The following is a 26,040-nucleotide window of genomic DNA, read 5'->3' as shown; positions in this document are numbered from 1 at the left end:
CTCACAATTACATATCCAGATTTAGTCAACTCCTTGTTTTTTTTCACCGAGTCCATACACAGCCGAAGATCTTAAATCCTACAAAGGTTTGGAGGCTTACAACCAGATGGCGTGTGGATGGGTGAGAGAGACATTTTCAGAAGAATCAGAAAAACATTACTCATTTATGCAACATGTGGTTGCTTGATAATAATAATTATGCCAGTCAGTTATATTTGTCACACCAAACCTTACATTAAAAAAAAGCAAAGTCAGAAAAACATCACAAGCAATAAACCTTTTTACCTATTAAAACATCATCATTGCATTACAAACTTTGTTATTAGTTGCTTGCAATCAATATTTTCTTAACTGAAAAAAAATGAGCGGAACAAATTCGGATGTTGTCCGGAGTCTCCTTGATTTTTGATCACTTTTGGGAGCCTGTAATAGTCTAAATATTTTTGTCGGTGTGCAACCCGAAACACTGCAATAATTGATTATTTTTCCTAACGATGTTACAGATATACGTAGTGTCCCGTGCAGTGTTATGTTACCGAATACCTCCAAGATGGCGGTTTCCGGGTTTATGACGTGCTGATTACGAGCGTTGAAAACCCACCACTGTATTTGATTTCACGTTCGTTTTAGCGTAATTCGACACGCCTATCAAATACGTCACTTCCTTGGCAACGTTGTGTTACTCAGCAACGACTGCTTCCGGTTAAGAACTAGACGCCGGGCTCCGCATGCGCAGCAAACGACGTTTTTTTTCTCGTGTTTTTGTTTTTGATCTTGTTTTATAATTGTTTAAAATAGTGTTTTTGAGGGGAGCCATACAACAGTTTCTTGTGTCACCATGGCCAAGGCGCACCGGAATAACGTGTTGGTGACGTCGTGTCTGAAGCGGCCGGTGGACCCGCACACTAGGACGCCGCTGGCCTCCTACGAGCGGGACGAGGGGACGCCCCGCCCGGTCGAGCCCGAGGCCGAGGTGCCCGACACGGAGCACCAGGTAAAGGCACCCTACTCAAATGCCACCTTGTCTTTCCCGGGGCACTTATTTGTCCTAAACATGAAGCAGATGTGCAAATCCGTCAAAGGTGTCCATTTCTAGAACAACTATGAAATACACCTCAAGGGATATGTGTTCAAAGAGTTTGATAAATACAGTATTAGCAAAATATAAATATAAGCTGAAAAATATCTTGTGTAAAAGTTTATAAGTTACATACAAAATATACATTTATATATTATCCACGTAGGCCTAGATAAATTTCGTACTTCTTCCTACTCCCTTTGAACAGGTAAACAGGACAGAAGTGTAATCTTGGCCATGGCCACCTCTGACCAGCGCATAGGGCCACCCCTGTAAACCACTAATTTTCAAAGTATAGCATGAGAATCACAAGTGGCTAGCAAAGGAACGGCTGATTTAAACTTCGCTATCCTTGGGCGACTTCAGACGATGCAACGGCCGGTGTGTGGCTAATCCCTCATCCTGGTTGCCAGTGGGCCTCCGTCCATATGGAGCCCTAATAGGCTTAAACCTGTCCGCTAGCTTGATATACAATGGCCCTAGCTCCTGTCCGCACGCCAACATTGATGGGCCACGGGTGTTATTTTCAAGATGGCTGAATATGAGAGCCTCTAACACAAGTGTGCTTAATACTATCTACTAAGCTTACTAAGATTTTCAATTCTATTTTCTACCGTTTTATCCAGAGTGGGGTCACGGGATACCGGCTCTCGAGGACTGCAATTCAACATCTGTGTGTCTAGTATCATAGGTGTCGAACCCCAGTCCTCGAGTGCCGGTATCCTGCATGTTTTCCATGTTTTTTTCTCCCCTACACACCTGATTCAACTGATTAGCTCAGCTTGAAATGTATCATAATCATTTAAATCAGGTGTGGTCGTTTGTTTATATATATTTACATATGAACATGCAGGTTTGATGCATGTGCTCCACATAGGTGTCAAACTCCAGTCCTCAATGACCAATATCCTTCACGTTTTCCAGGTTTTCTCTCTCCAACACACCTGATTCAAATGATTAGCTTATTAGCAAGCTCTGCAGGAGCTTAAAAATGATCATAATCCTTTGAATCGTGTGGTTGAGAGAGAGGGTTCGAAAACATGGAGCATACTGGCCCTCCAAGACTGGTGTTTGACACCTATGGAATAGAGCACAGGTGTCAAACTCCTGTCTTCCAGGGTCGGCACCCTGCATGTTTTCAAGGTTTGCACTCCCCAGGTCTGCGGGATCTTAAAAAATGATCCTAAACGTTTGGATCAGATGTGGTTGAGCGAGAATGATCCTAATCATTTGAACTAGGTGTGTTGGACAGAGATGGTTGGAAAACGTGCAGGATACTGGCCCTCCAGGACTGTGTCTCAGTTCTCTGATCATGTCATTGTTTCAGTGTTTTTGTTCAGCTCACATTTGGCACCCGGGCCTCAGCATTGATACCGGCAGTTCTGTCCATTGGACGGGCCAGTTGTGGATCTTCTAATGCAATTGTGTGCACACCCTTTCGGCAGGGAGCGTGCGGTGACCAAAGCGGTTGTGAGCAGCACCCGGATGTGCGCGCCATCTACTTCTCCAACCAGGACTACTACAGCAAGTTGGAGGAGCTGAAAAAGGCGCACCTGCGCACCATGGCAGAGTTGGAGAGCATGTACCGCCGGAAACTGCGCCTGCATGCTGGGCCCCTGGCGCTGACCCAACAAGACAGGTCAGTCGCATCGCTCATGGACGCTAGCCGTGCCCCCGCACTCAGAAAAAAACGCATGAGTGAATTATTTGAGTCTGGATGAACTGATCTGCCATTACTGTCATCATGCTAATTGAAATGTCATTGTGGGGGGTGAGTGCCGATACCAGGTAGCGGGATGGGGTCGATACCATTCCTTATTTCAAGGTATTGGTATTGGCCATTTGTCACCCTCTTGAGACTGAAAATGTGAATAGAAAATAGCTCTTAATTTTCATGCAGTTCCGAGGAAAATGCTCTATGGCATGTGTGTCAAAAATATGGCCCGTGGGCCAGTTCTGATCCAGTTGGTTTAATCTGGCCGGCGAAATGATTTTGTAAAGTGTAAAAATGAGCAAAATTCAAATTTTTTCAATAAAAAAAAACCTCAATATTTTATGATAACTATCAGTTTTAATGTTTTATGATTAACCGTAATGTTGGAAAATATTAAAAAAGAATAATAAATCAGAAGTTGCTGTTTTAAAGTGATATAAATTTATACCATGGTTTTATTGGTCCTCACTTCAGAATAGATTTTGTTCTTTCCTCTCAGAGCCTGCAAGCTAAACCGAATTTGACAGACTTGCTCGATGGTATCTAAAATAATCTGTTATTATTTTCTTTGGAGAGGGGTTGAGAGTACTTGTGGTATCAGGAGTCTGTATCAGCGACTACTCAAGAGTTTTTACTTGTATCGTTTTGGGGAAAAAAAAGGTACAGATTATCAATGTTGATGTCAAGGTACAATTAGTTTACAATTACTTGATGTCAGTAGATATTCTCACATTTCTGGATTCTTTCATGAAAGCAGACAGAATATCATTTGTGTGTGTATGTGTGTGTGTGTGTGTGTGTGTGTGTGTTGTAGCTTCGCCCCTGTCTTGAAATATTCTTGAAGAAATCTCTCATGAGACATAGCGGTCTGTGTCTTGGGTAGTCCGGTTCTGGCACTGTCCATTTCCCCAACAGAGACGGTGGGCCACCACATCTGAGGAAGTCCCAGTCGGCAGCAGAGCTCCGGAGAAGTCCTGCGCCGTCGGCTTCGTCGGAGGAGGACGAGGCAGTGGCCGCCTCGCCTGCCGACAGCCAGATAGGCCCGCTCTCGTCTCCCAAAGACTTAATCAAGAACATGTGGAGCGACTTCAAGCTGTTGCCCCGGAAACGGAGGTTCTCAGGGTCACTGCCAGGAGAGCAGGACAGGTCGTGGCGGCGTGGTGGGCGCGGGCCCACGCTCCCCGAGCCGTTCGGAATGACTCTGCGCGAGGAAGACCGGCGGCGGCGTGGCCTCCGCACGCGCTCTGAGGTGGAGCTGGAGAACGCCCGGCTCAGGCGCCAGCTGGAGGAGATATCTGAGTGCCGCAAACAGTTCCGGGCTGGCCCTGTGCCGGACCACGTCCGTCTGCCGCTTTTTCACCTGCTGCAGGAGCGCCGCCGGCGACCGCGCCGTGATCAAGAGTTTCAGCTCAAGATAAAGGTGACCATGCAACGTATGCGTGTGAGCTTGTGTGTGTGTGTGTATGTGTGTATGTATATATATGTATATATATGTATATATGTATGTATATATATATATATATATATATATATATATATATATGTATGTATATATATATATATATATATATATATGTATGTATATATATATATATATATATATATATATATATATATATATATATATATGTATGTATATATATATATATATATATATATATATATATATATATATATGTATGTATATATATATATATATATATATATATATATATATATATGTATATATATATATATATATATATATGTATATATATATATATATATATATATATATGTATATATATATATATATATATATATATATATATATGTATATATATATATATATATATATATATATATGTATATATATATATATATATATATATATATATATATGTATATATATATATATATATATATATATATATATATATATATATATATATATATATATACACACAGTATGTATATGTATATATTAGGGCCACACAATTATTTTAATTTTAATCACGATCACAATATTGGCTGCCATGATTACTTAGCGATATAAACGTTTAAATAGCTGGCTACCGTACATGCCAAATCAAACAACACCTATTCATCAACCTCGATGCCCTCTATTACAGTTCTGTCTCGATAATCAATAAATTTCGTGGCATGCTGGAATGAGAAATCTTGTGGTGTTTGATCTCACGAGATCTCATATCACGAGATCTCGTCCTATCCTATATATTTATATATATATATATATATATATATATATATATATATATATATATATATATATATATATATATATAGATTTATGATATTAATCCGTTCCGCATTTGGGAACACGAATTCCCCGTATGGCGGGCAATCCAAACCTATGTTAAATAGCTAATGCATGTAAAACCCCAGTTAAAAACTTCAAAATTGTACACACATATTAAAAATGGGTATCAAAATAGTATAGAGACCAGCGCCGAGCTCAACCAGAAAACACGCAGGCTCTTAGGAGGAGGAAGAGGTTTCGCCGTTTAGTTGGAAATCGCCTACCTTAGATTTCGTTTATAATAAATTGGAATTTCAAGTGTAATCTGTGATTCTTATCATGTTTGCTACAGCCGTCACTTTAATGAGACTTGTGGCGCTACTATGACCACTTTATGTGCCCCAAGCAAGGCAGCGCCGGTCATCAGAAAACAAACATGCAGGCTCTTGGGAGGAGGAAAGCGGCTTCACAGTGCCGTTGGAAATCTCCTACCTAGATTTCTTCTGTAATAAATTTGAATTTCAAGTGTAAACTGTGACTTTTATCATGTTTTTTTTACAGTGTTCACTTTAATTTGACTTTCTGGCACCGCTAGTATGCTAACATGGCCACAGTGTGTGTGTGTGTGTGTGTGTGTGTGTGTGTGTGTGTGTGTGTGTGTGTGTGTGTGTGTGTGTGTGTGTATATATATATATATATATATATATATATATATATATATATATATATATATATATATATATATATATATATATATATATATATATATATATATAGATAGATATGTATATTATATATATGTAGCACTTACTATACTATTTTGGTACAAGTTTTTCATATGTGTGTCCAATTTTATGTTTTTACCTGGGGTTCTAAACGCAGCTATTTAACATAGGTTTGGATTGCCTGCCATACGGTGAATTCGTCTTACGAGTCCATCCGCGGAACAGGTTAATCTTGGAACATGGAGGCCCACTGTATTTGAGTTTGAAATGCTGTCCCTGCCACCAGGGGGCACTCTCCACAGATAAATGCATCAAGTGTGTTACTGTTGAGTTGGTGCAGTATTCTCACTATCCGAAAAATACGAGACCCAGTTTTCAACAGTAGAAACAAGCTAAAACAAGATTTTGGTTTACGATGGATATCTGTATTGTCTGACGTACTTACCTTGCTGGGGACCGTCTCCAAGCCCTTCAGCTTCCTGGAGAGGGAGCGCCTGAAGAAGGAGCTGCGCCAGCAACAGCAGCCGCCGCCGCAGCCCGAACAGCTGCGGCGCGGACGGCCCTTTAAGGCCAAGCCGGTGCCCCGGTCGGTGTATGCGGCAGCGGCCATGGCGGCGGTCCAGCCGAAGAGGGAGGAGCGGCCGCACCCATCTGACAATGAGCGTCTCCAGACTTGGGGCTACCGTCCGCGCATCAACACAGACGTGCCCGACTTAGATGCAGCTTTCAGACGCTTCCAGATGCGCATGGAGAGGAGCAAGGAGGTGAAACCCACCACGGCGTGCCAGCCCTTCCAGCTGAGGACAGCCCACATCCCCCCGCGCCGTCACCGGGAGCCAGGGCCCGGCCGCCCGTACCTGGGGAGCCCTCGCACGGCCGACTCCAGCCTCTGCTCATCCCTGTCGGGCAGCGTGGAGCTCCTCCCCGCCAAGGACACGGACGCCACCAAGAAACGGCACCAGGCCGTCAGGTACCCCGGCACCACCCCTGATGAATCCTCCCTCTTAAGCGACCTCCTTAGTGACTGAGTTCCCTCTCGAGAACCTAACCCGGCCTCAGCTCATGAAGCCCCCATAGATCCCTCAAAGAACTTCATCCAGTAAGTACATTCCACTGATGCAGCATGATTTCAAAACAGGTCCTCAGATTCAAAAATCTCCAAAACGCCCAGATAGGTGCTGGTGTTTTTCTTAAATAGGGGGCTTTGTTCAACAGTTGTGTATTCCAGGAAAATCCTGCATGTTTTTGATATTTCCACCTGATTGAAATGACCACCATTGTTATCAGGCTTCTGCTGAACTTGCTAATGAGCTGATCTTTTGAATCGGCCATGTTCGTGGACGGAAACTTGAAAATCACGCAGGGTACCCACACTTGAGTTTGGACACACCTGCATTACAGGATCAAGGAAAGCAATACAGATTTTTTTTAATGTGATGATTTCATATTAATACAAGATTTTATTTGAGAAATATCTCTTCCAAAAGCTTCAGAGAAAATGCAAAGTATGGAAGATTTTGCCATTGATTAGTTTAAAAACAATTTTTTACTTCTTTAAGAAAACTGAGTTGATTAAAATTAAAAATATGTTGTTGCACCCACAAACTCCAATCGCATGTTTAATGCTGTGTAATTTTTTTTTTTTTTTTAATTTTACCTGTAAAAGTCTGAAGATAACAAAAAGTCTGTTTACATAAAAAAAGCTAGTTTGCTCCTGTATTTACAGAATCTAGCCAGAGAGCTAGACGCCAGCTAGGTAGACATAAGTTAGGTAGATAGCTTGTGTCTAGCTAGCTATTATTATTCTCACTATCTAGCTAGCATACTAAGCTAACTTGTATCTATCCACCCACCTACTTCACGCTCTATCTATTTAAACAAGATTATACATGTTTAACATGTGAAATGTTCAGTATTTTGTTTACAAGTAAGTTATTGTTCTTTGGAAAAAAATGTTCATTTAAGCAAATAATTTTCAAGCGTTTGTTTTACCATTTGCAATATTGCACCATTATTGCTCACCGTATCGGCCCACGCTTCTGTACACAAGACGTTTAAATTACGGTTGCGCTCACGGTTCACATTTCGTACAGCCGTCATCTGAACATGACCAAAATTATGCATTGAAAAAAAAGTTTTGCGGAGGGAGGTGTTGAAAGCAAGTGTCACTGTGTGGGCAGGCAAGCTCTGGAGCGCAGGAAGAGGGCTGAACTGGAAGAGGCGCACTGGAGCCAGAGGCAGAAGGAGCGGCAGAAGACACTGCGCCAGCTGGTCCAAAAGCGGGCCAGCGCCAATGACCCGCACCTAGCGCTCACGCCTGCACGCGATCACAAACTCCAAGAGTTTAGGTGATAACTTTTGACAATGAGATTTTCTTGTGCCGCTGGCCTTCATCTTGGAAAAGCAGCCCATTCGGTCATGTTTGGTTGGGTTTTGTTGTTTTTTGGGTTGTGTGGATTTTTGTTCATGTTCTTAATTTCATCCTTATGTTCCCTTGCGTCTGCCTTTCTTGCCTGTGTCTCATTAGTTTGATCTTGTCCAGCTGCCTGTTTACCTGCCCTTCTCATGTCATCCAATCAGCTTCCCCTGCCTTTTGTCTTTCTCCAGCTGTTTTGTGTCTCCTCGTTCAGTGTGAAGTTTATTGGAGACTCCAGTTTTCATTCAGTTCTTGTTGGGTCATTGCTTGTCTAATCCTCGCTATGTAACCACCACCTCGCTCCACTTCTGTCTGTTTCCTGAGAAGCCGTTCCAAGTTGCCCCCAGTGAGTTTATTCATGTTTTGGTTGTAATTTGTATCATTTTTTTCTTCCATCTCCTCCTGCCTGTTTTTGTGATTAAACCTACATTATTTGAGCCTCATCCCTCTCAGTCCTGTATTTTTTTTGGGTTCCACCTTTCCTACGCCCCACACTTCCTCACGCCACCATGTCGCAACTTGACACATGCAGCTCTCTGCATTCAGATAATTACATATACAATATAATAATCTTTTCCAAGGCTATTAACTGGAAGTGGCAAATAATTGAAATCTTTCATATGGTACCGTCCGAGTTTACATAGACATGATAGCACACAATATTGTGTCTGCCTTAAAACATGAAAATAAATATGCTGGCACTCTAGAAGTTCCCTTTTCCGATAACGCTCGTTGCTTAATTAAATAGAATGTTGGAACGTGGACCTTCAATATGCAGTCCCGTCTAAATGCTTGCAAATGGGAGGTGAGAGGTACACCCTGCGCATGTCAAATTGAATACATGTTGGGCTCATTTACTGCCATTCAAAATTGTAAATACTGTCAATTTTGGACATATTGAAAACCTATTGTTTTATCATGTACCGGTATTTCCCCCAATTTTTGTATGAAACCTTTCGACGGCAACAGGAATGGAACTGGTTGCAATGGAAATTTTGGTGCACCCACTTGGGGCGTTAGCGGACAACTTTTGGTATTTGCAAGCCTTTTCAATGATTTGAATTACCCCTACCCTAACTACCATAATACAAAGTTCTTATGCATTGTGGGACTAGTAGTTGACAAAAGGCTTCGATCCAAAACAAAATGTTGCAGGGAAGCTTGTATTTTGCTGCAGGGAAGCATTTTTTCATTATATCTGCATTATCCCAAAATCTGCAGCATTGAATAGCTGTTTACGTTTAATTTTTCTTTTCTCACAAGATGAAAATTCTTTGAAACGAAACAATCTTGGAATATATATATATATATATATACTGTATTTTCCGCACTATAAGTCGCACCTAAAAGCCTTAATGTTTTTAAAAGCTGATGGTGCGGCTTATCAGGTGTGCCTTATATATGGATCAATATTAAGATTGGGATTCGTAGACGGGGAATAAACTGATAAAGTAAGCTTTACCTGTTTCTTTTGTGTGTTTACAGTTGAACATGGTTGGTCATATTGACATTGAGTCATTGATTGAGGGTGCACTTTATAATTCGGTGCGACTTATAGTGCGGAAAATACGGTGTGTACGTATATATATATATATATATATATATATATATTTATATATATATGCTTCTTGTTGTTGTGTTCAGGAAACAAGAGCGCCAGCGCAGGAGGGAGTATGAGCAGGAAATGAAAGAGATGGAGGAGCGTGTAAAAGAAAGGCCGCTGCTGCTGGAGCAAGTTGCCCAGGTGGCCCACAAATTCCAGCGCGTTTGCAATACGCCGGTACCTTGAGATGGGCTTTGCCTTTGCGATCTCCCCGGTAGCTTCACAACGCTTAAAGTCAGACATTGTGATGCTTTTTTGGACACAAAACGGTGGAGCAACAGTATATATATTCTTTATCGTCTGCACAAAATGTTAGCGCAATCTCAATGTGGCCTTGAAGGTTAGGTCTTTATTTTTTGGGGCGGAGGGGATTCCTTCATTTCAGTGGGCAAAAATGGCCTTGTTCGGTCATGGAACAAATTCAAGCCTCATCTCAAGGCACCTCTGCAAAATATTCCTGATTGGTTATGGGACAGCCAACGAACAGCCAGGACTATCAACACTCAAAACACATTCACACAAAACCTATCCACAGTTGTTTTTTTTTTTTTAGTTACAAGCTAAATATGACATTTTTCCCCCTCTAATTTCCCTATTTTCACAAAAATAAAAGCCACATTTACCCTCCCTTATAATTTCCACATATATTGACCATTTCAAACTGTTCTAATTTATATTGATTCCATTAAATTCCCAATATAGCATTTCTCTGTTCTGCTTATCCCTACCATGATTGCTTTTATTTTCATGACAAAATAAAAGCCAAAAACTCAAAAGATTTTTTTTCCATCTAATGTCCACATATTTTTCGACCAATTCTAAATGTTTCAACTTAAATTGTTGAGCTCATCCCTACCACCTGTAGCTTTTTAGTTAAAACAAATCTAAGCATTAAGATTTTTTCCCCACTCTTATTTCCTTGTTTTTACGAAAATAAAAGCTACATTTTCCCCCTTATAATTTTCACATTTTTTTGACCATTTCAAACTGTAAATTTCCACATCTTTTTTACCAATTACAACTGTTTCAACTTAAATTGTTGAGCTCATCCCTGCCACACTAGCTTTTTTAGTCACAAAATAAAAGCTACATAAAGATTTTCCCCACTCTAATTCCCTTGTTTTTACTAAAGTAAAAGCCACATTTTCCACCTTATAATTTCCACATTTTTTGACCGTTTCAAACTATAAATTCCCACATCTGTTTTGACCAATTCCAACTGTTTCAACTTCATTTGTTGAGCTCATCCCTGCCACAGTTCCTTTTTTTAGTTACAAAATAAAAACTAAATATTGAGAGTTTTCTCCTCACTGTAATTTCCTTTTTACAGAAATAAACGCCACATTTTCCCCTTAATTTTCACATTTTTCAACATTCATTCCAACTTTAAAGTGTTCATCTGATCCTATCCACTTATTTTCCAGTCAAAGGCACCAAATAAGATTTTGTTGTTGTTGTAGTACCTTATGACCATTATAAACTATTCCCATTTGAAACTGCACACCTCGTTACAAATGACAAAAGTTGTAATTGTTAAGATATGGTCTGCCGACACAATAGAAGAACGCCAAGCGGGCGGCCCAGAAACAGTTTGCCGACACACTGCGCCGAGTCCACCTGAGCGAGGACTTTGTCAGCAGGAAGGCGGCGACGGTGGCGACACACACTCCCGCCGATGCCACACGGTAAGTGCTCACCACCAAGTCAGGCCTTCCAATGATCATGTCGAACATCTGCACATGTTTTCCCTTACGGAGCACACTTACTGACTACAGGCAGACCCCGAACGTTGACCGCAAGCGAGAGCATCGAGTACGCGGCTCTCGTGACGTTGCTTTGGAATTGGAGATGCAGTATTACCATTGTTGGAGAAGCACAGGTGTCAAACTTCGGTCCTCAAGGGCCGGTATTTTGCATGTTTTCTAACCTCTCTCAAACACACCCGAGATTCTTAGGTCTGAGATTAGGATATTTTTCAAGGTCCCGCAGAGCTTGCTAATAAGTTAATAAATTAGAATCAGGTGCGAAAACCTGGAAAACATGCAGGATACTGGCCCTGGAGGACTGGAGTTTGACACCAATGGAATAGAGCATGTGTGGCGCTAGCTTGTCAGCCACGACACAAGCTGAGTCCATTTGTCCTTTATAAAAGAAGAGTTTGCCGTAGGAAACTGCTTAGGATGTCATGCCAAGGATGTGCGTTTCACTTGGGTTTTCCTGTGTGCAGTTTGCATATTCTCACCGCTACATTCCCAAACACATGCAGAACAGGGTTATTGGACACTATATTTTTCTTAGGTATGTTTGTGAGAGTGGACGCTTGTTTGTGTCCCCGTGCCCTGCGATTAGCCTGGAAACTGGTTGCGGGTGTACCCTTCCTGCTGCCCAAAGATGGCTGGGATAGGCTCCAGCACCCCCCTAACCCGTGTGAGAATAAGCAGCTAAGAAAATGGTTGGATCACCTGCTTGGACCAAAGCGTTGTGGTCAGTGCTAGGCTTTTTTGATTCCTTTCCAACTATGCTGTTTTTCAGAAGGAAGTTAACTCATCTTCCTCACAGGTCAGCCATCTTCTTCTGTGACCTTTGGGACAATTAGATGTTGCCCGGAGCTCTTCCATACAACCAACCATTTAGTACCCCCGAGCAAATAGTGATCATTGCTTTTACATGTGTATAAAGGGATACTGTGTAAGATTTAGACTGTTTTTCATTTAAAAGGAATAAAATGATTATAAATTTCAAAAACGTACAAATGAATGTGTTCGTAACGACCTACGTTATGTTTTAAATATAATCGTAGATCTAGTTGTTCAATTATATTACATGAGGGGGTGGCACTTCTCCGGAGGCTACCATGTTTGTTATAGCTATGGACAATGGCAAATGCAGCATCTCCTGCTGTCCGTAATGAAAAACTTCTTAAAAAAAATCTTACACAGTGTTCCTTTGAAGGAGATAACTTGTATATTTTTCCATCTGAACAGCTCGTCATTCTTCTGTGGTTTTGGACAGTGAGCTTCGGGAGTCCGAGGATTCCGCCCTGGTGCCGGTCCACTTTCGGACGTTGTTCCAGAGCAACCTGGACTGGGAAGCGGTGGAGAAAGACGACGCCTCGCGAAACGCCAGCGAGGACGTGGGGAGCTACTCAGACCGTCACGACTGCAACAATGACTCCGGCCAGAGCGATCAGGCCTTGCAGGACGCCAGCTGCTACTCAGACCATTGCGACAGTGATGGTGAACCGGATGACTTGCAGGAGGCTGAAGACGACGATGACGACACGGAAATTGCTTAGCGCCGGTCACGAAGCGGACCGTGAGTAAAACCTCAGTCATTGAGGATGATGCGACTAAAAGAAAATGTACATCTGGCTGCCAAGTGCCTGGAACAGGGGTGTCAAACCCGATTTAGCTTGTGGACCGCACAAAGGAAAATATATTCCCAAGTGAGCCGGACCAATAAAATCATGGTTTATATTTATACAGCTTTTGTCAAGTTCAGGCAACCTAAAACATTTCATAAACAAGAAGGAAGACAGGGGACTTTTACTAGCGAGGAGAGCGGAGAGATGTGGCTCCTTACAAATCTCGTACCATTGTGATTACAACTTCTGTCTGCTCCTCTTTTATTTGTTGGGGTTGGCCCTAGTTACAAAACCACTTGCTGCCCTAAAAGGTTACGGAGATATTATGGCAGCAAGGTAACAATCACTTTCCCTTGGTGGGGTACATAGTAAGTGCAAGTCCATATACTATCAGTCCATATAGTTGCTGCTATCTCCTTTCCCAGGAACATGGCAACAGACCTCGTACTGTTTCATCCTGTGATGAGGTCATCGTCCCTGTGATTAGGTCGTTGTGTCTGTGATTTGGTCATTAGATCTTGCTTGCGAATCTTTAGAGCTGCAGGAGACATAACAACTCCAACAGAAAATATCCATGTCTACCAATATACATGTTGCAGAAACAAATATGGGATAACCTAGATACGATTATTTAACACATTTAAAACAACGTCAGACTTTTTATTTTTTAACACTGTCCAAAATAGTCCACAATAGCACACCATCCCTATGAACCATAAAACATTAACATTACTATTAATCATAAAACATTTCCACATTTTCATTTTTTGAGAAAAATCACGTCATTTTTATACTTTACATTACAGAATAATCTCAGGGACCGGGTTAAACCTGTTTTGTTGGCCAGAACTGGCCCCGGGGTATATATTTGACACCCCTGGCCTAGAGTGTTAAAGGTCCTCCATCGCGCTGTTTTCAATTTTACGCAATAGCCACATGTTCACAATTAGATACGACCATCGGCATATTGACCGCATCATAATCGACTCTCTCACGACTTTGTCCCAATTGCTCATTTTCAAAGTCAAACCTTCTAATGGACGACAAGTTGTAGTTTACTTGGCAGACGGTGTAGGAAACATCTCCCCAATCCCGATGCAAAAAATGAAAATAAGAAGGAACGAGTTTTTTAACCTGGCTGAAGGCTTGAGACAGTGTATTCTCCATGAAACATAAAACTGACTGGACAGAAAGTGTTCCAAATGTAGCTGTTGAGTCACTGGTACATCTCTCACTCGTTTATATTATAAAACTGTTAAAAAAACAAAATACACCTAGTAAAGGATGTCAGCATCTATCGCTTCATTATCAAACATTGCGATAACTCAGTTGCTGAAGTAAGTCCCACGTGCACAAATGATATACATACAGTTATCCCTCGTTTATCGCGGGGGTTACGTTCCAAAAATAACACGAGCAAAGTGAAATCCGTGAAGTAGCCAGCTTTATTTTTATTTTTTTTATTATTTTACAATGCAATACTAAACTAAAGAATAAAACCAAAAATCAAAAGCTGTTTTCAAGCTCCAAAATAGTTTAAAACAATCATTCTCAATATAGTAATACAAAGTTGGAAACATTGTCACTCACGTATTTCACAATCCCAGCTATGCCTCTTCTCCTGAACCCGCACATTGTTATGAGTAGTTGTTTGAGCTCTTTCTTTTTCTGAGCAAGAATTTTTTTATAAACGGATATGCCCGGACATCGAATTAAAGTGACGCCTCTTATAACAATACTTGAAATTTCAATTTATTATAAAAGAAATAAAAGTCAGATTTCCAAAGCTGTGCATTTCTCCGCTGCTGTCTGTGTGTGTACATAGTGTGTGCTTCTGCTCTCGGCACGCCTACGAGTCACGTGATCGGCTCCCCGAGACCAAGCTGTCAAGCAATGTGCTTACTAGCACGTTCACACACGGCAGTTAGAGGAGAGACACAGGAGACATGAAAACAAGCTTTTGGATCCTCTTACTTTTTGTAATAAATTGACAAGTGAAAAACCAATAGAGTACAGCATCAATATTTTATTTCGAGACAACAGTAAAGCCTCTGAGCCATTCAGGATTCAGAGCACATTGCGCTGTAAAAAATATATATTCACACTGTAAAAAATCCGTGAAGCGGCGAACCCGTGAAAGATGAACCGCGATACAGCGAGGGATTACTGTATCTCACAAAAATGTACACAGATTCAATATAAAATGTGAATTAGATGCAGAAGAAAAACCTTTGCATATGCTACCATATACCAAAGGGAAAAATCTGGCACAAAAAAAATGCTAACGAGCTAAACGCATACAAGGCAGCACTATATAACATGCTAACATTAGCTAACATGTTATGCGCAGTCACAAGTTGTTGGATCAACAAACTCATTTTGGGCATGTTATCATCAATGACAACATTCTTATAAAGAAAGTACAACTTAAAGACACTCGTGGGCCAGAGTTGGAACAACGTGTGTGTCACCAACAGTGACATGCTCTCAACTTTTTGAGACATGCAGCCTGGTACCTGTTGATTCACGGATCGTAACAAGCGGTTGGGGACCTCTGCTTTAAGGTATCGGGTGCTTGGGGATGTTGCCAATACGGAAGGCAAAAAAATTGTGAAATAAAATGGGTCTTCTGCAGCAAAAGTTGGCGCTACACTGCGGCAGTTCTGATGCACATCTGCATCACGAAGACAATTTTTCACTGGGTACATCTTTTGTGATTGTGTAAAATGAAATTGTAATTTTTGGGATGTTAGATAGCACTTATAGTTGTTACGAGTACTTGACTTTTTAGTCAGTGATACCAAGTACTGATAGCACTTACACTTACACAAAATTATCCCGCCTAAAAAAACATAATTAAGAAAAAAAAAAAAAATAAAATAAAAAAAAAATATATATATATATATATATATATATACACACACACACACACACACACACGGGGGCACCTTCATTCCTGATTACCATGTAACTCCGCCCCTGACATTGCGAACAACCACACTTCTCAATAAAATATATATCAAGCAGTCTTTCAGACATTTTTCATCACACTGCGATTGCTCATTCTTTACTAACGGTCTGTTTTACTGTAAACTTCATCTTTCTAACCTTACTTGAACCTTCCTCGCAGTGGATATTCTCAATGAAATCTTCACTTGCGAGGGGCTGTAATTCTCCTGGTGTGTCTTTTACAGTTTAAAAAGTTTTTTATCTATAAATAAATGCATCACCGTGCGGCTCGGTGGCACAGTGAATAGCCCGTCCGCCTCACAGTTAGAGTGACTCGAGTTCAAATCCACCTGGTTCTGGCCTTCCTGTGTGGAGTTTGCATGTTCTTCCCGAGCCTGCGTGAGTTCTCTCCGGGGGCTCTGGCTTCCTCCTCCACTCCAAAAACATGCATGGCAGGTGAATTGGACATACTAAATTGTCCTTAGGTGTGATTGGGTGCGTGAATGGTTGTTTATCTCGGTGTGCCCTGCAGTTGGCTGGCAACCAGATCAGGGTGTCCCCCAGAAGCCAACTGGGATAGGCACCAGCAAGCTTGCGACCCTTGTGAGGATAAGCGCCTCTATCAAATTGGATAGATGGAAATACATCACCATAAATTTAGCTGTTAATTGTTATTGAACTTTTCCATTTTATTTCCCTGGGCAAGACATTTTTAAAATACCTCCTGATAGTGTCTGAATGCCATGTGTGTTTTGTTCTGTTGTTCTGAATTTGATTATGCTGAAAACGTTCTCTGACTTTACAGAACAGGGGTCACCAACCTTTTTGAAAGTGAGAGCTACTTCTTTGGTACTGACTAATTCGAAGGGCACCATTTTATGTGAAGATACCGATCATGTTAATGATTTCTCACAATAATGAAGGAAAAGCTGTAGTAAATTTGTAAATCAAGTGAAATATGTTATGTACATGTAATATATGCAGTGGTGGGCCGTCAGGACCTGCAAGGCCTTCTCTGCTGGCCTAACATAAATTGACATCATTATCATAATAAACCATAATAATTATAATAACTATAATGAGAATCAATTTCATTTTCCCACTATTCCCTGTTTTCCACGCCAAAAATCCCATTAACTTTACATTGGGTGATTTTACAGTTCACATTTACAGCTTTCACATTTCATATTTCAATATCTACCTCATTCATCTTGCCTTAGGGATCATTCCTATCATTCCTATAATTCGTCCATATTAATATTTCCCATAATTCCACATTTTCACTTCAATATTCCAATATTTATATCCAATGGGGGATTTAACATTTCACATTTTGAGCTTTCCCATTACACATTCACAATATATAACTCATTCATTTAGCCTTAAAGACCATTTCATCATTCCAATAACTCACAAATATTAATATGTTCTCATAATTCCATATTTTTCACCTATAATAATTCACATTCCCAATGGCATATTTAACATTTGAAGCTTCCCCATTTCACGTATACATTATTCAATTAATTCCTTTCACATTTTCATCCATACTAATATTCACTCTTTCCAATCATTCACAACTCTTTCAATATTATTACCCATAATTCCTCATTCATTCTCAATGTTCTCTCCAAAACTTTGTAACCTTCCTTCTTCGCCATTACTCATCTGATTTACACTGTTCCAACTTTAATCGATTCCCCCAATTCCCGCCATTCCACAAGTGTATCCATTTTCCTCTTCCCACAATTGAAAATTTTCCAACAATTCTACTATTTTCAGTTTTTCCTGTGTTTTTTCTACATTATTTGGACGATTCAAACCGTTCCAACTTTGTAATACTCAGAATACTTCACAAATTCAAGCCATTCAAACAGTTGACATCATTCCACCATTCAACGCATCTCCCTTCAGCGTTTTCGCCTTCACACGCAATTTCTTCAGGAATTGCACATTTTCAGCATTGGATATCAAGCTGTCAATCAAAGTGCTTTTACAAGCTCTGATTGGCTGGTTTTGTTGCACAAACAGAACGCGTGAGCAGAACTGAGCGAGCGCAGAGGACGACTCGAGCGAGCGAGAGCTCGATGTTGAGCAAACGCGATGTTGAGCGAGGGAGGGAGGAGTATCGCGAGCGAGAGCGAGATGTTGAGCGAGAGAGGGCTATCCCGAGCGAGCAAAAAGGAATTTTGAGCGAGCATTTTCTTTTTCTGCGTTCAAACTCCATCGGCGCGCGCTCAAACTCTTATATTTACGTGCGCAATAGTTTTTTTCTTGCGCTCAAAATCTGTTTTCGCTCGCTCAGTTTGATTTTCTCCGCTCACAATTTTTTTTCGCGCGCTCGTAATTGTGGCACAAATATAACGCCATAGTCCAGAGGCCAGGGCATTCGCATCAACACGGCACAGGCTTGCAAGCGCAGATGAATTTATGAGCGGCAGTATAACTTAATAGACAGCTGTAATAGCCAATCGAGTCATAAGACTGCCATGTAGAGGCCTCACGTTGAACGTGATGTGAGTGGATGCTCACTGTAGGAAGGTGGTGCAACAACCAAGCGTGGTGTTGGCTTTGCCTGATTGCTTTAGAGCACAGGTGTCAAAGTCAAGGCCCGGGGGCCAGATCCGGCCCGCCACCTCACGTTTTGTGGCCCTTGAAATGCTGATTTGACTTGAGGTTTCTGACTAAAACACCAACATTGCAAGTTAACTTTTAAAAATTTGGGGGAAAAAAACAAACATTTTCTTACTCTCCAAATCTCTTTTGAACAGTTTTCGCCGGCTTCTGATATCAAATCTTGATAAATGTGTGATCAATACACTTAGAAATGTGTGATCAACACACTTAAAATGTATTTGAATTCACAGTCATTCCAGCCCTCTGACAGAAACTATCACTACAATGCAGCCCAAAATAAAAATTTGTTTGACACCACTGCTTTAGAGCGTAGCTATTAGCTAACCTGTCCCGACTTGGCCATATTTCTGACTGGGCTACCAGGGGCGTGAGCTTACCCTGGCAAATAGTTCTGCTGGGAATGCCTTTTGTTTGCAAAGGATCGATTTGGTGTTTGGAGCGACACCGGATTTGCCAACATCAATTGTTTAACCAAGGCAGCAACGAGACACCAAAGCACAGCTGGACACACATGTTACGGTGTTTTTAAAAACTTTTTGGGACACCCGAGTGGATATACAGTATTGTACTTCTCAGTTCCAAGGTAAAGAGAGCTCCTCAATGTGCTGGTGCTTTTAAAAAAAAACTTTTAGAGTGGACACAGTGTACATCTCAGTGCGAAGAGAAAGCTTGTGCATGAAGAGGTCAAGAAATATTGATAGACTGAGATATTGAAAAGACTGATCAATTGTGACCGCTGTTGTTTTTAGTGAGTGCAAGCCTTTCCTTTATTTATTGTTTCATTTTTAATATGTTTGTGTTATTTTATTTTGTTCATATTCAATTACTAGTAAATAAATAAAATTATGTTCTTCTTATATTAAACTGCTTTGTAATTTGGACTTCATAACATTTCGTGGATATTTATTTTAGATTATTAATAATTATTTAAAGTTTTGATAACATCACATATGACAAGTTTTAATGGCTGATGCAGGTTTATTGATGTTTAAATACTCCGGAAAATAGCCTGTGTAGCCCAGGCTATTTATTCGAGAGTCTTACATCACAAAGGGCGTGCGTGTGAAATTCACGGCCCGCCACTGGATAAATGTATAATTGTTTGTAACATTCCTAGAAAATCACACTGTTCTATCACTTCTGAGGTATTTGCAGAACAGGCCTGCGGTCTACTCATTTGATCCTCACGGGATACCAGGTGTGCATAGGCACCACGTTGGTGACCCTTGCAACAGAACATTGCTCAATAGTGAAAACCTGCAAATAATTGCTACACATATAAATGAGCCAGGGTTCTGAAGTTAAAAAAATAAAACCAAAAAGACTGCAAATGAACTTACTGAAATAATACAATAAAAATGTGTTTAAAAAAAGACACATTAAAAATAAGTTCTACCCAAGACAACCACAAGGAGGAGTTAGTCATAACCATTGTCTAAAACAATATGGCATGGAAGACACATGAACCTCAACGCAGTCGCATTTATCAAGTATGTTTATGCGGAAAATATTTTTTCGTAGGCATTTCAGGAGAAAACATTTATGAGCGGGCAATTTTTACGATCAAAGTAAAAGACTCGGATTTCAAAATTCATATATTTTATTAATGTTTACGTTACTTTTTGTTGTAAAATTACGATTTTGTTAGTTGGTATGTTTCAGCAGTATGCTTAAATAATGTAAAAGGAACATCTTTTTTTAAAGATGCGATTGAAATTTTATTTTTGTAAGGTTTTTTTTAAATCACACTTTCCAGTTGCCGAAACCACGAAGAGTTGTCGCTTGTCCTCGCGAAAGCAGTTAGCCGGAAAGAGCCGGAATCGGCCGAAGAGCGCCACACGCTGCGTCAACCATCATCCCCCGCCCCTCCCTCCCTCCCATCCAATTTTAAACATGGCGGCCGCGTCCACTCTCCTAAGCTAACGTCCAGCCGCCCGCAAAGTGACTCAGCCGCAGTCGGCCTCGCTCGGCCGCCGGTTGTCTTGCTTCCGACGCTCGGATGCGAACGACGACCGCCTCCTCAACGCCGCCAATAACAACAACAAGCTCCAAGCCCCGCCGCAGCCTCCGCGGAGGGGCCCTTCGTCGGCTTCTGGGAGCCCAAGCTGCAGCGGCCTGGAAGTCAACCCCCTTTCCCTTCCCTACCCGCCTGCCTACCTCCCCCCTTGTCGGGAGCGATGGTTTGACGCGGAGCACTCGAGCCGTCTTCTGCGCGAACGATGTGTGAAAACTGCGCCGAGCTGGTGGAGGTTCTGAACGAAAGTGAGGAGGGCAACCCGCTCGCCTAGTAACACACACACACACACACACTCAATCGATGTTAGCTCAGCGGCTAACGTTAGCTTAGTCCAACTTTACGTCTTTTTTGGTGTGTGTTGGGCTGCGTTCTTGTGTACCCCTGACACCGGCCAGCGTTTGGCGCATTCGGATCCAACTGTCACGTTGGTCTTCTCACATTGGGGCCTTGTCGTTTCGTGTGTCAAAAGACAAGTGAGAGATGGGCGCTAGCTAGCCAGGCAGTCGGCGAGCTAGCTACCTAGATAGTCGGTCGCTGTGTTGTTGCGAGGAAAGCGGGCTGGAAAGTTAGCTTGAGCGGCTAGCCACTTTGTTTGAGCTTTGTCATCTTGCACGTCTCGCCCTTTTCTTTTGGCTTCGCTTTACTTGACCGACAAGCCATCGAAGTTGGACTAGTGTCAATTTATCGTGACTTCTTGTTGTTTGTCTCCTATGGGAAAAGTTCAAGTCGTCGTCGGCTAACATCAGATAACTGCTCCATCGGCTTGTCTTGTTTGCTTGCTTTTAATCCGTCGCGTTCGTGAGTATTTTGGGCTTCGCTTGAAAATTAAATTTCGCACCGGAGGCAATGCTATTAGCAATGAGAAGCATTAGACATCAAAAGAGAGGAAAACTTGCGTCAACAGTTGCGTTAAAAGTGGATCTAGCTAAAGACTTGTTGTTGTTGTTGACAAGGCTAATACGAGTGTTAACCCAGTTCAAAAACCATGACACGATTGGGAATATCTTTGTTTTACATGCTTTAGTGAAGGGTCGTAAGTTATTTGTGTTACCCTGATTTGCACGACCGGAAATAAACGTCATTTCCATTTTTTACTTTGTGCTGTCAATAAAACATTCTTCAATTCGTGTTACTCAATATAGTAATAAAGTCATCGATTTCCGCCTCGCTCCAGAAGTGTGGCTTAATGTTGCAGCTGAATTTTTCTTGTATTCTTTTTAAATGTAATTTAATTTAATTTATTAATTTATTTAGAGAAGTCAATACTTGCAATTTGCAATGTGATCTTAATTCCTTGTGAATAGTTCATGCGCAAAATACAAATTTCCTGTTCAGAGGAGCTAACTCAAATGAATTTATGTGACCACATATTCGCGTTAGAAACAGCGTAACTTGTGGGTCTCACTCAGTTTTTTTTAAACTCAAATTTGAGCATATTTGGGTTTTTGCTTGCATTTACATGGCATTTAAAAACTTAAATATTGCCAGTATTCGGATAATAAAAAAGTTACTGACTGCATGTAAACATTATCATTTTTGGTCTGAGACTAGTATGAGATGATTGTGGAAATATGTACAGACTTGATTTTCCACATTGAGTGATTTATTCAACACCCAACACCCTTTCTTATAACCACACAAACATGTTCCAAATGTATTTAACACCCAACACCCTTTTTCTTATAACCACTCAAACATTTTTCAAGGAGCCCTAATCAGATAGATTTATGTCCAAACCAGATCAAAACACTCTGCATAAACACTCCTAATAAGTATAAACAGGCTGGATTGACTTTGTCAGGGGCCAAAAATTAATTTCCCAAAATGATCAAAGTTAGTTTATTGTCATGTAAACGCTGCATCAAATTGTTGCTAAGCTGGATTGCGTCTGGGCCTGCAATATCTTGATGTTGAAGTGTGGTCGTATTGTCATATGCACACTGGAAAATTTCTGCTTTAGGACGACTTTGTCCATATGTTCAAAATTTATCTATATAAGGTTAAAAATGGAGCCACCAAAATAAGTCATATTTCATAAGAAATGAAATTGTCACTGTGCCAAAGGGAACGTAAGACCCGTTGCTTAAAATAGCATGATAGAGGACTTTTAATACCAGCTTTGATTAGCAATAATGCAAGGCTGATTTTGTGATGCCACTTCCTGAATTAAAAGTAGCCAAACCTCTCCTGAGGTCTCTCTTTTTTTTCCCCAGAAAAAAAGCACAGCTGTTTCTTTTCCTTCTAACTTTTAGGTAGATATATAAATATATGTATTTTAGAAAATATATTTTTTATTGATTTTAGATTAATAATAATCAAAAAACATTTATAGCTGGCTGGTAACAGACTTAATTCTTCAGAACTGAACAAGACAAAAAATTGTAGTAAATCACCCACCAGAATGATTCTCAGGCAAAGTGGCTGGTATTAAAAAAAAAAAAAAAACGTAAACAGAAACAACAAACACCAAAAAAAAAGAAAACAAAACAAAAGTAAACCCACCCAACCCGTCACCACATTAATGTAATATTCTCACCATTTGCCATATTGACCAAGATGCAACCACGTCATAGCACATTCTTTTCAGCGAACTGGATACGACTGCATGAAACATCCCCATGTGGACTCAAATGCCTTAAGATCCTGTTTCAGGGAAAACCTTATTTTTTCTAGTTTTAAGCAAGACATGGCATCCTGCAGCCACTGTAAATGCACAGGGAGGCTGGGGTCCTTCCACTTGTGAAGAATGGCTCTGTGTGCTAGGAGTAAAGTGAAGGCCAGGGAATATTTCGTCCTGGCGCTCACTTGTGCAGGATCTTCCAAAACACCAAAGAGAGTCGACACAGGGTTTGGTTCCAACCTAATATTACATATCTCGGACAGAGTGTTAAAAATTGACATCCAGTATACCCGTAGGTGTGAGCAAGACCAAAAACGTGGCCAAGGGTGGCCTTCGTGAGTTTGCATCGATTGCATAATGGGCTAATTTCAGGATACATAGAGGACAGTCTCAGCCGGTGGAACTTTATACAACTTTAAAATAAGTCCTTTGGATGGTTTAAAAGATAATATCTTGTCGACGGTGTTTACTTGTGAGCGATCTTGAGCAGTAGACAGTTGTAGATGGCAAAAAAAAACAAAAAACAACTGTTGCAATGCTGGCATTACAAATGGTCCAAAGTTGTGGGTTGCTGTTGAATGCATTGTTGTCGGCTGTGTGATTCTGCTACCAGCAGCTTCATATGTTGCGTGCAGCTGACCTTTGAACCCAGACTTGCTGCCGAGGCAACACACTCGCATGTGTGTGTCGGAGACAAAAACTTGGTACACACTGCCTGTTTTTGAAGCCCTAACCCTGCAATGCTTTTCTCTGTGATGTATATGAGCTCACTGCCAATGTGAAGGAAATGAACAGTTTTGCCTGACTGAAAAAACTTGTTCAAACTCACTCAAAAGCAAAAACAGCTTTGTTCTCCCCACAATGCCATGGGGTATTGTTTTCGGCTAACAGGTCTGCAACTTGTGGCTCTTGGATCCATCTGCTGTGGCTCTCTGTGACTAAAAAATATTTTTGCATTTTAAGTAACTGCTTATTTTGGAAATGTCAATTTACATTATGTTGCCTTTGTAACGTCAAAATCTGCAGGGTTCAGATTTTCTCATTCCTGCAGAGATTAATATAGGAATGGGACAGTACCCTAGGCTGCGTTATCGCTATCATACCTGTTTTCTGTTTTTCAAATGGTTGACCAGTGCTGTCAGGCAAGCAAGACTCCCTGACCGCCAGAAGTTTAATTGTTTTTGGTTGTTGTTGCACTCCAGCTCAGCGGGGTCCGGGCACGTTGCTTGCTGCGCCTCACACGTTACGACATCATCTTGACCTTGACGCATAGCCGCTGTTGCGTTGTAAATGTTGACTAACTGTGGTTTGCTTGCTCCTCAGTTTCTGATGCAGACGGCAGCGAGGGCGGCTTCCAGTTGAAGAAAGAACACGCGCTGCGAGTGTTGGCTCACATCAGCTCGTGGACGCAGAGGTGAGGCCGTGCATGTCCTGTTATATATGGAGTAAGATGGCTGTCAAAAAGACATGTGTGTTTAACAATTCAAATAAGTAAATGTCACTCTAAATTGTGTCGTTTCATTGTTTTCGTCTGAGTACGACTATAAATTGTTTTGAGTTTACCCATTGCAAACTTGCAAGTGCACGGGATTTTCAATTTAACTCTCGTTTGTGCGACTATGACCTCGCAAAACACAGCTTCACGTCTTTGCATGAATCTCCCCTTTGGATTCATGGATCTGGATATGCAAATTAAAATGACGTCACGCTAAGCTACCGGGCAAAGACATTCGATCTGCGGGTCATCCACGGAGCCATTACATACCAGTCCATAATTTATATGAATGATTTTCAAACTACATGGGTTTTGAGTCACAGGTTATTAGATTTCGAGCTATAGAATTATCCTATGATTTTACAACCTTTTGGAACAACTTTGGATCACGCCTCAAGTTTAGCATCATCATGTCCAACTTATTCATAAACTATTTGATGAAATTGGACTGACAGGCTTCTGACTGTGGCTCGTAAATTGTGACTCCAAATCCATGTATTGTTTGACAGTCATTCATAGAAATTATAAATTGGTCCGTCACAATGTTTTTTTTATGGGATTAACTGCCACGTAACCACAACAAGAAATAAGTAAAAATGAATAGTATATGTAATTACTCTTTATTTTGTAATAGAATTCCAAGAAAGTGGCCTCAAATGTCCTAAAAAAAGCTAATTTTTGTATATCGCTTTTGAAAGCTCATATAAGCGCCATTCTCTGCTTGACTAATGGTGGCCTGGATGACCCGCAGATCGACTTACTTTGCCCGGTAGCTTGGCGTGACTTCACCTTAATTTGCATATCCAGAACCACGACACCACAACTCAAATCCAAAGGCCCAGATCCACGACTGCAAAGAATCAGATCCACAAACTCAAAGGAGGAATTGATGCGAAGACGTGAGGTGGTTGGTGTCTTGCGAGGTCATAGTTGTGCCAACGAGAGTTGTATTGAAAATGCCTTGCACTCGAAAGTTTTCCATTGGTAAACTCGACACAATTTAGTGTCGTACTCAAACGCATTGTTAAATGTGCATACATCTTTTTGACAGCAATCTTACTCCATAGAGGAAGGCTCACTGTCATTCAAAATGCAAATTCTGCTTCTAATCGCCGTCTCCAGCAAAAAAAAAAAAAAGTTGCAGGATGGGTTTTGGAGACATAGTGGATGCGCTTTTTGCGGG

At 41.0% G+C, this 26,040-nt stretch overlaps 2 protein-coding genes across 8 annotated transcripts in view; both read left to right on the top strand.

Annotated features, from left to right (window-relative positions):
* The first annotated feature begins 718 nt into the window (after positions 1 to 718).
* On the top strand, positions 719 to 24,714 carry fam161a (FAM161 centrosomal protein A). 3 transcript variants are annotated; one of them, XM_088418489.1, is made up of 9 exons: positions 719 to 994; positions 2,524 to 2,717; positions 3,708 to 4,212; positions 6,224 to 6,726; positions 7,937 to 8,104; positions 9,817 to 9,916; positions 11,336 to 11,460; positions 12,788 to 13,090; positions 24,686 to 24,714. In XM_088418489.1, exons 1-8 carry the CDS (start codon positions 839 to 841, stop codon positions 13,068 to 13,070), a joined length of 2,034 nt encoding a protein of 677 aa, XP_088274615.1. In that variant the 5' UTR covers positions 719 to 838; the 3' UTR covers positions 13,071 to 13,090; positions 24,686 to 24,714. The 3 variants fall into 3 exon arrangements, with proteins under 3 accessions (XP_088274615.1, XP_088274614.1, XP_088274613.1); XM_088418488.1 differs by lacking the exon at positions 24,686 to 24,714 and adding an exon at positions 14,965 to 19,577; XM_088418487.1 differs by lacking the exon at positions 24,686 to 24,714 and having other exon boundaries at positions 12,788 to 19,577.
* Positions 20,620 to 26,040, top strand: part of usp34 (ubiquitin specific peptidase 34) — a 90,931-nt gene continuing 85,510 nt past the window's right edge. For all 5 annotated transcript variants that reach the window (XM_088418484.1, XM_088418483.1, XM_088418482.1 and 2 more), the window contains exons 1-2: positions 20,620 to 20,987; positions 24,686 to 24,776. In XM_088418484.1, the coding sequence (XP_088274610.1) occupies positions 20,945 to 20,987; positions 24,686 to 24,776 (134 nt within the window). In that variant the 5' untranslated portion in view covers positions 20,620 to 20,944. The remainder of the gene's footprint in view (positions 20,988 to 24,685; positions 24,777 to 26,040) is intronic.

The sequence above is a fragment of the Hippichthys cyanospilos genome, chromosome 7, assembly GCF_059441005.1.
Source record: "Hippichthys cyanospilos isolate Australia breed blue-spotted pipefish chromosome 7, RoL_Hcya_1.0, whole genome shotgun sequence".
In the NCBI taxonomy this organism is placed as follows: domain Eukaryota; kingdom Metazoa; phylum Chordata; class Actinopteri; order Syngnathiformes; family Syngnathidae; genus Hippichthys; species Hippichthys cyanospilos.
The sequence above is the reverse complement of the archived record's forward strand: the minus strand, read 5'-3'. Positions and strand labels throughout refer to the sequence as shown.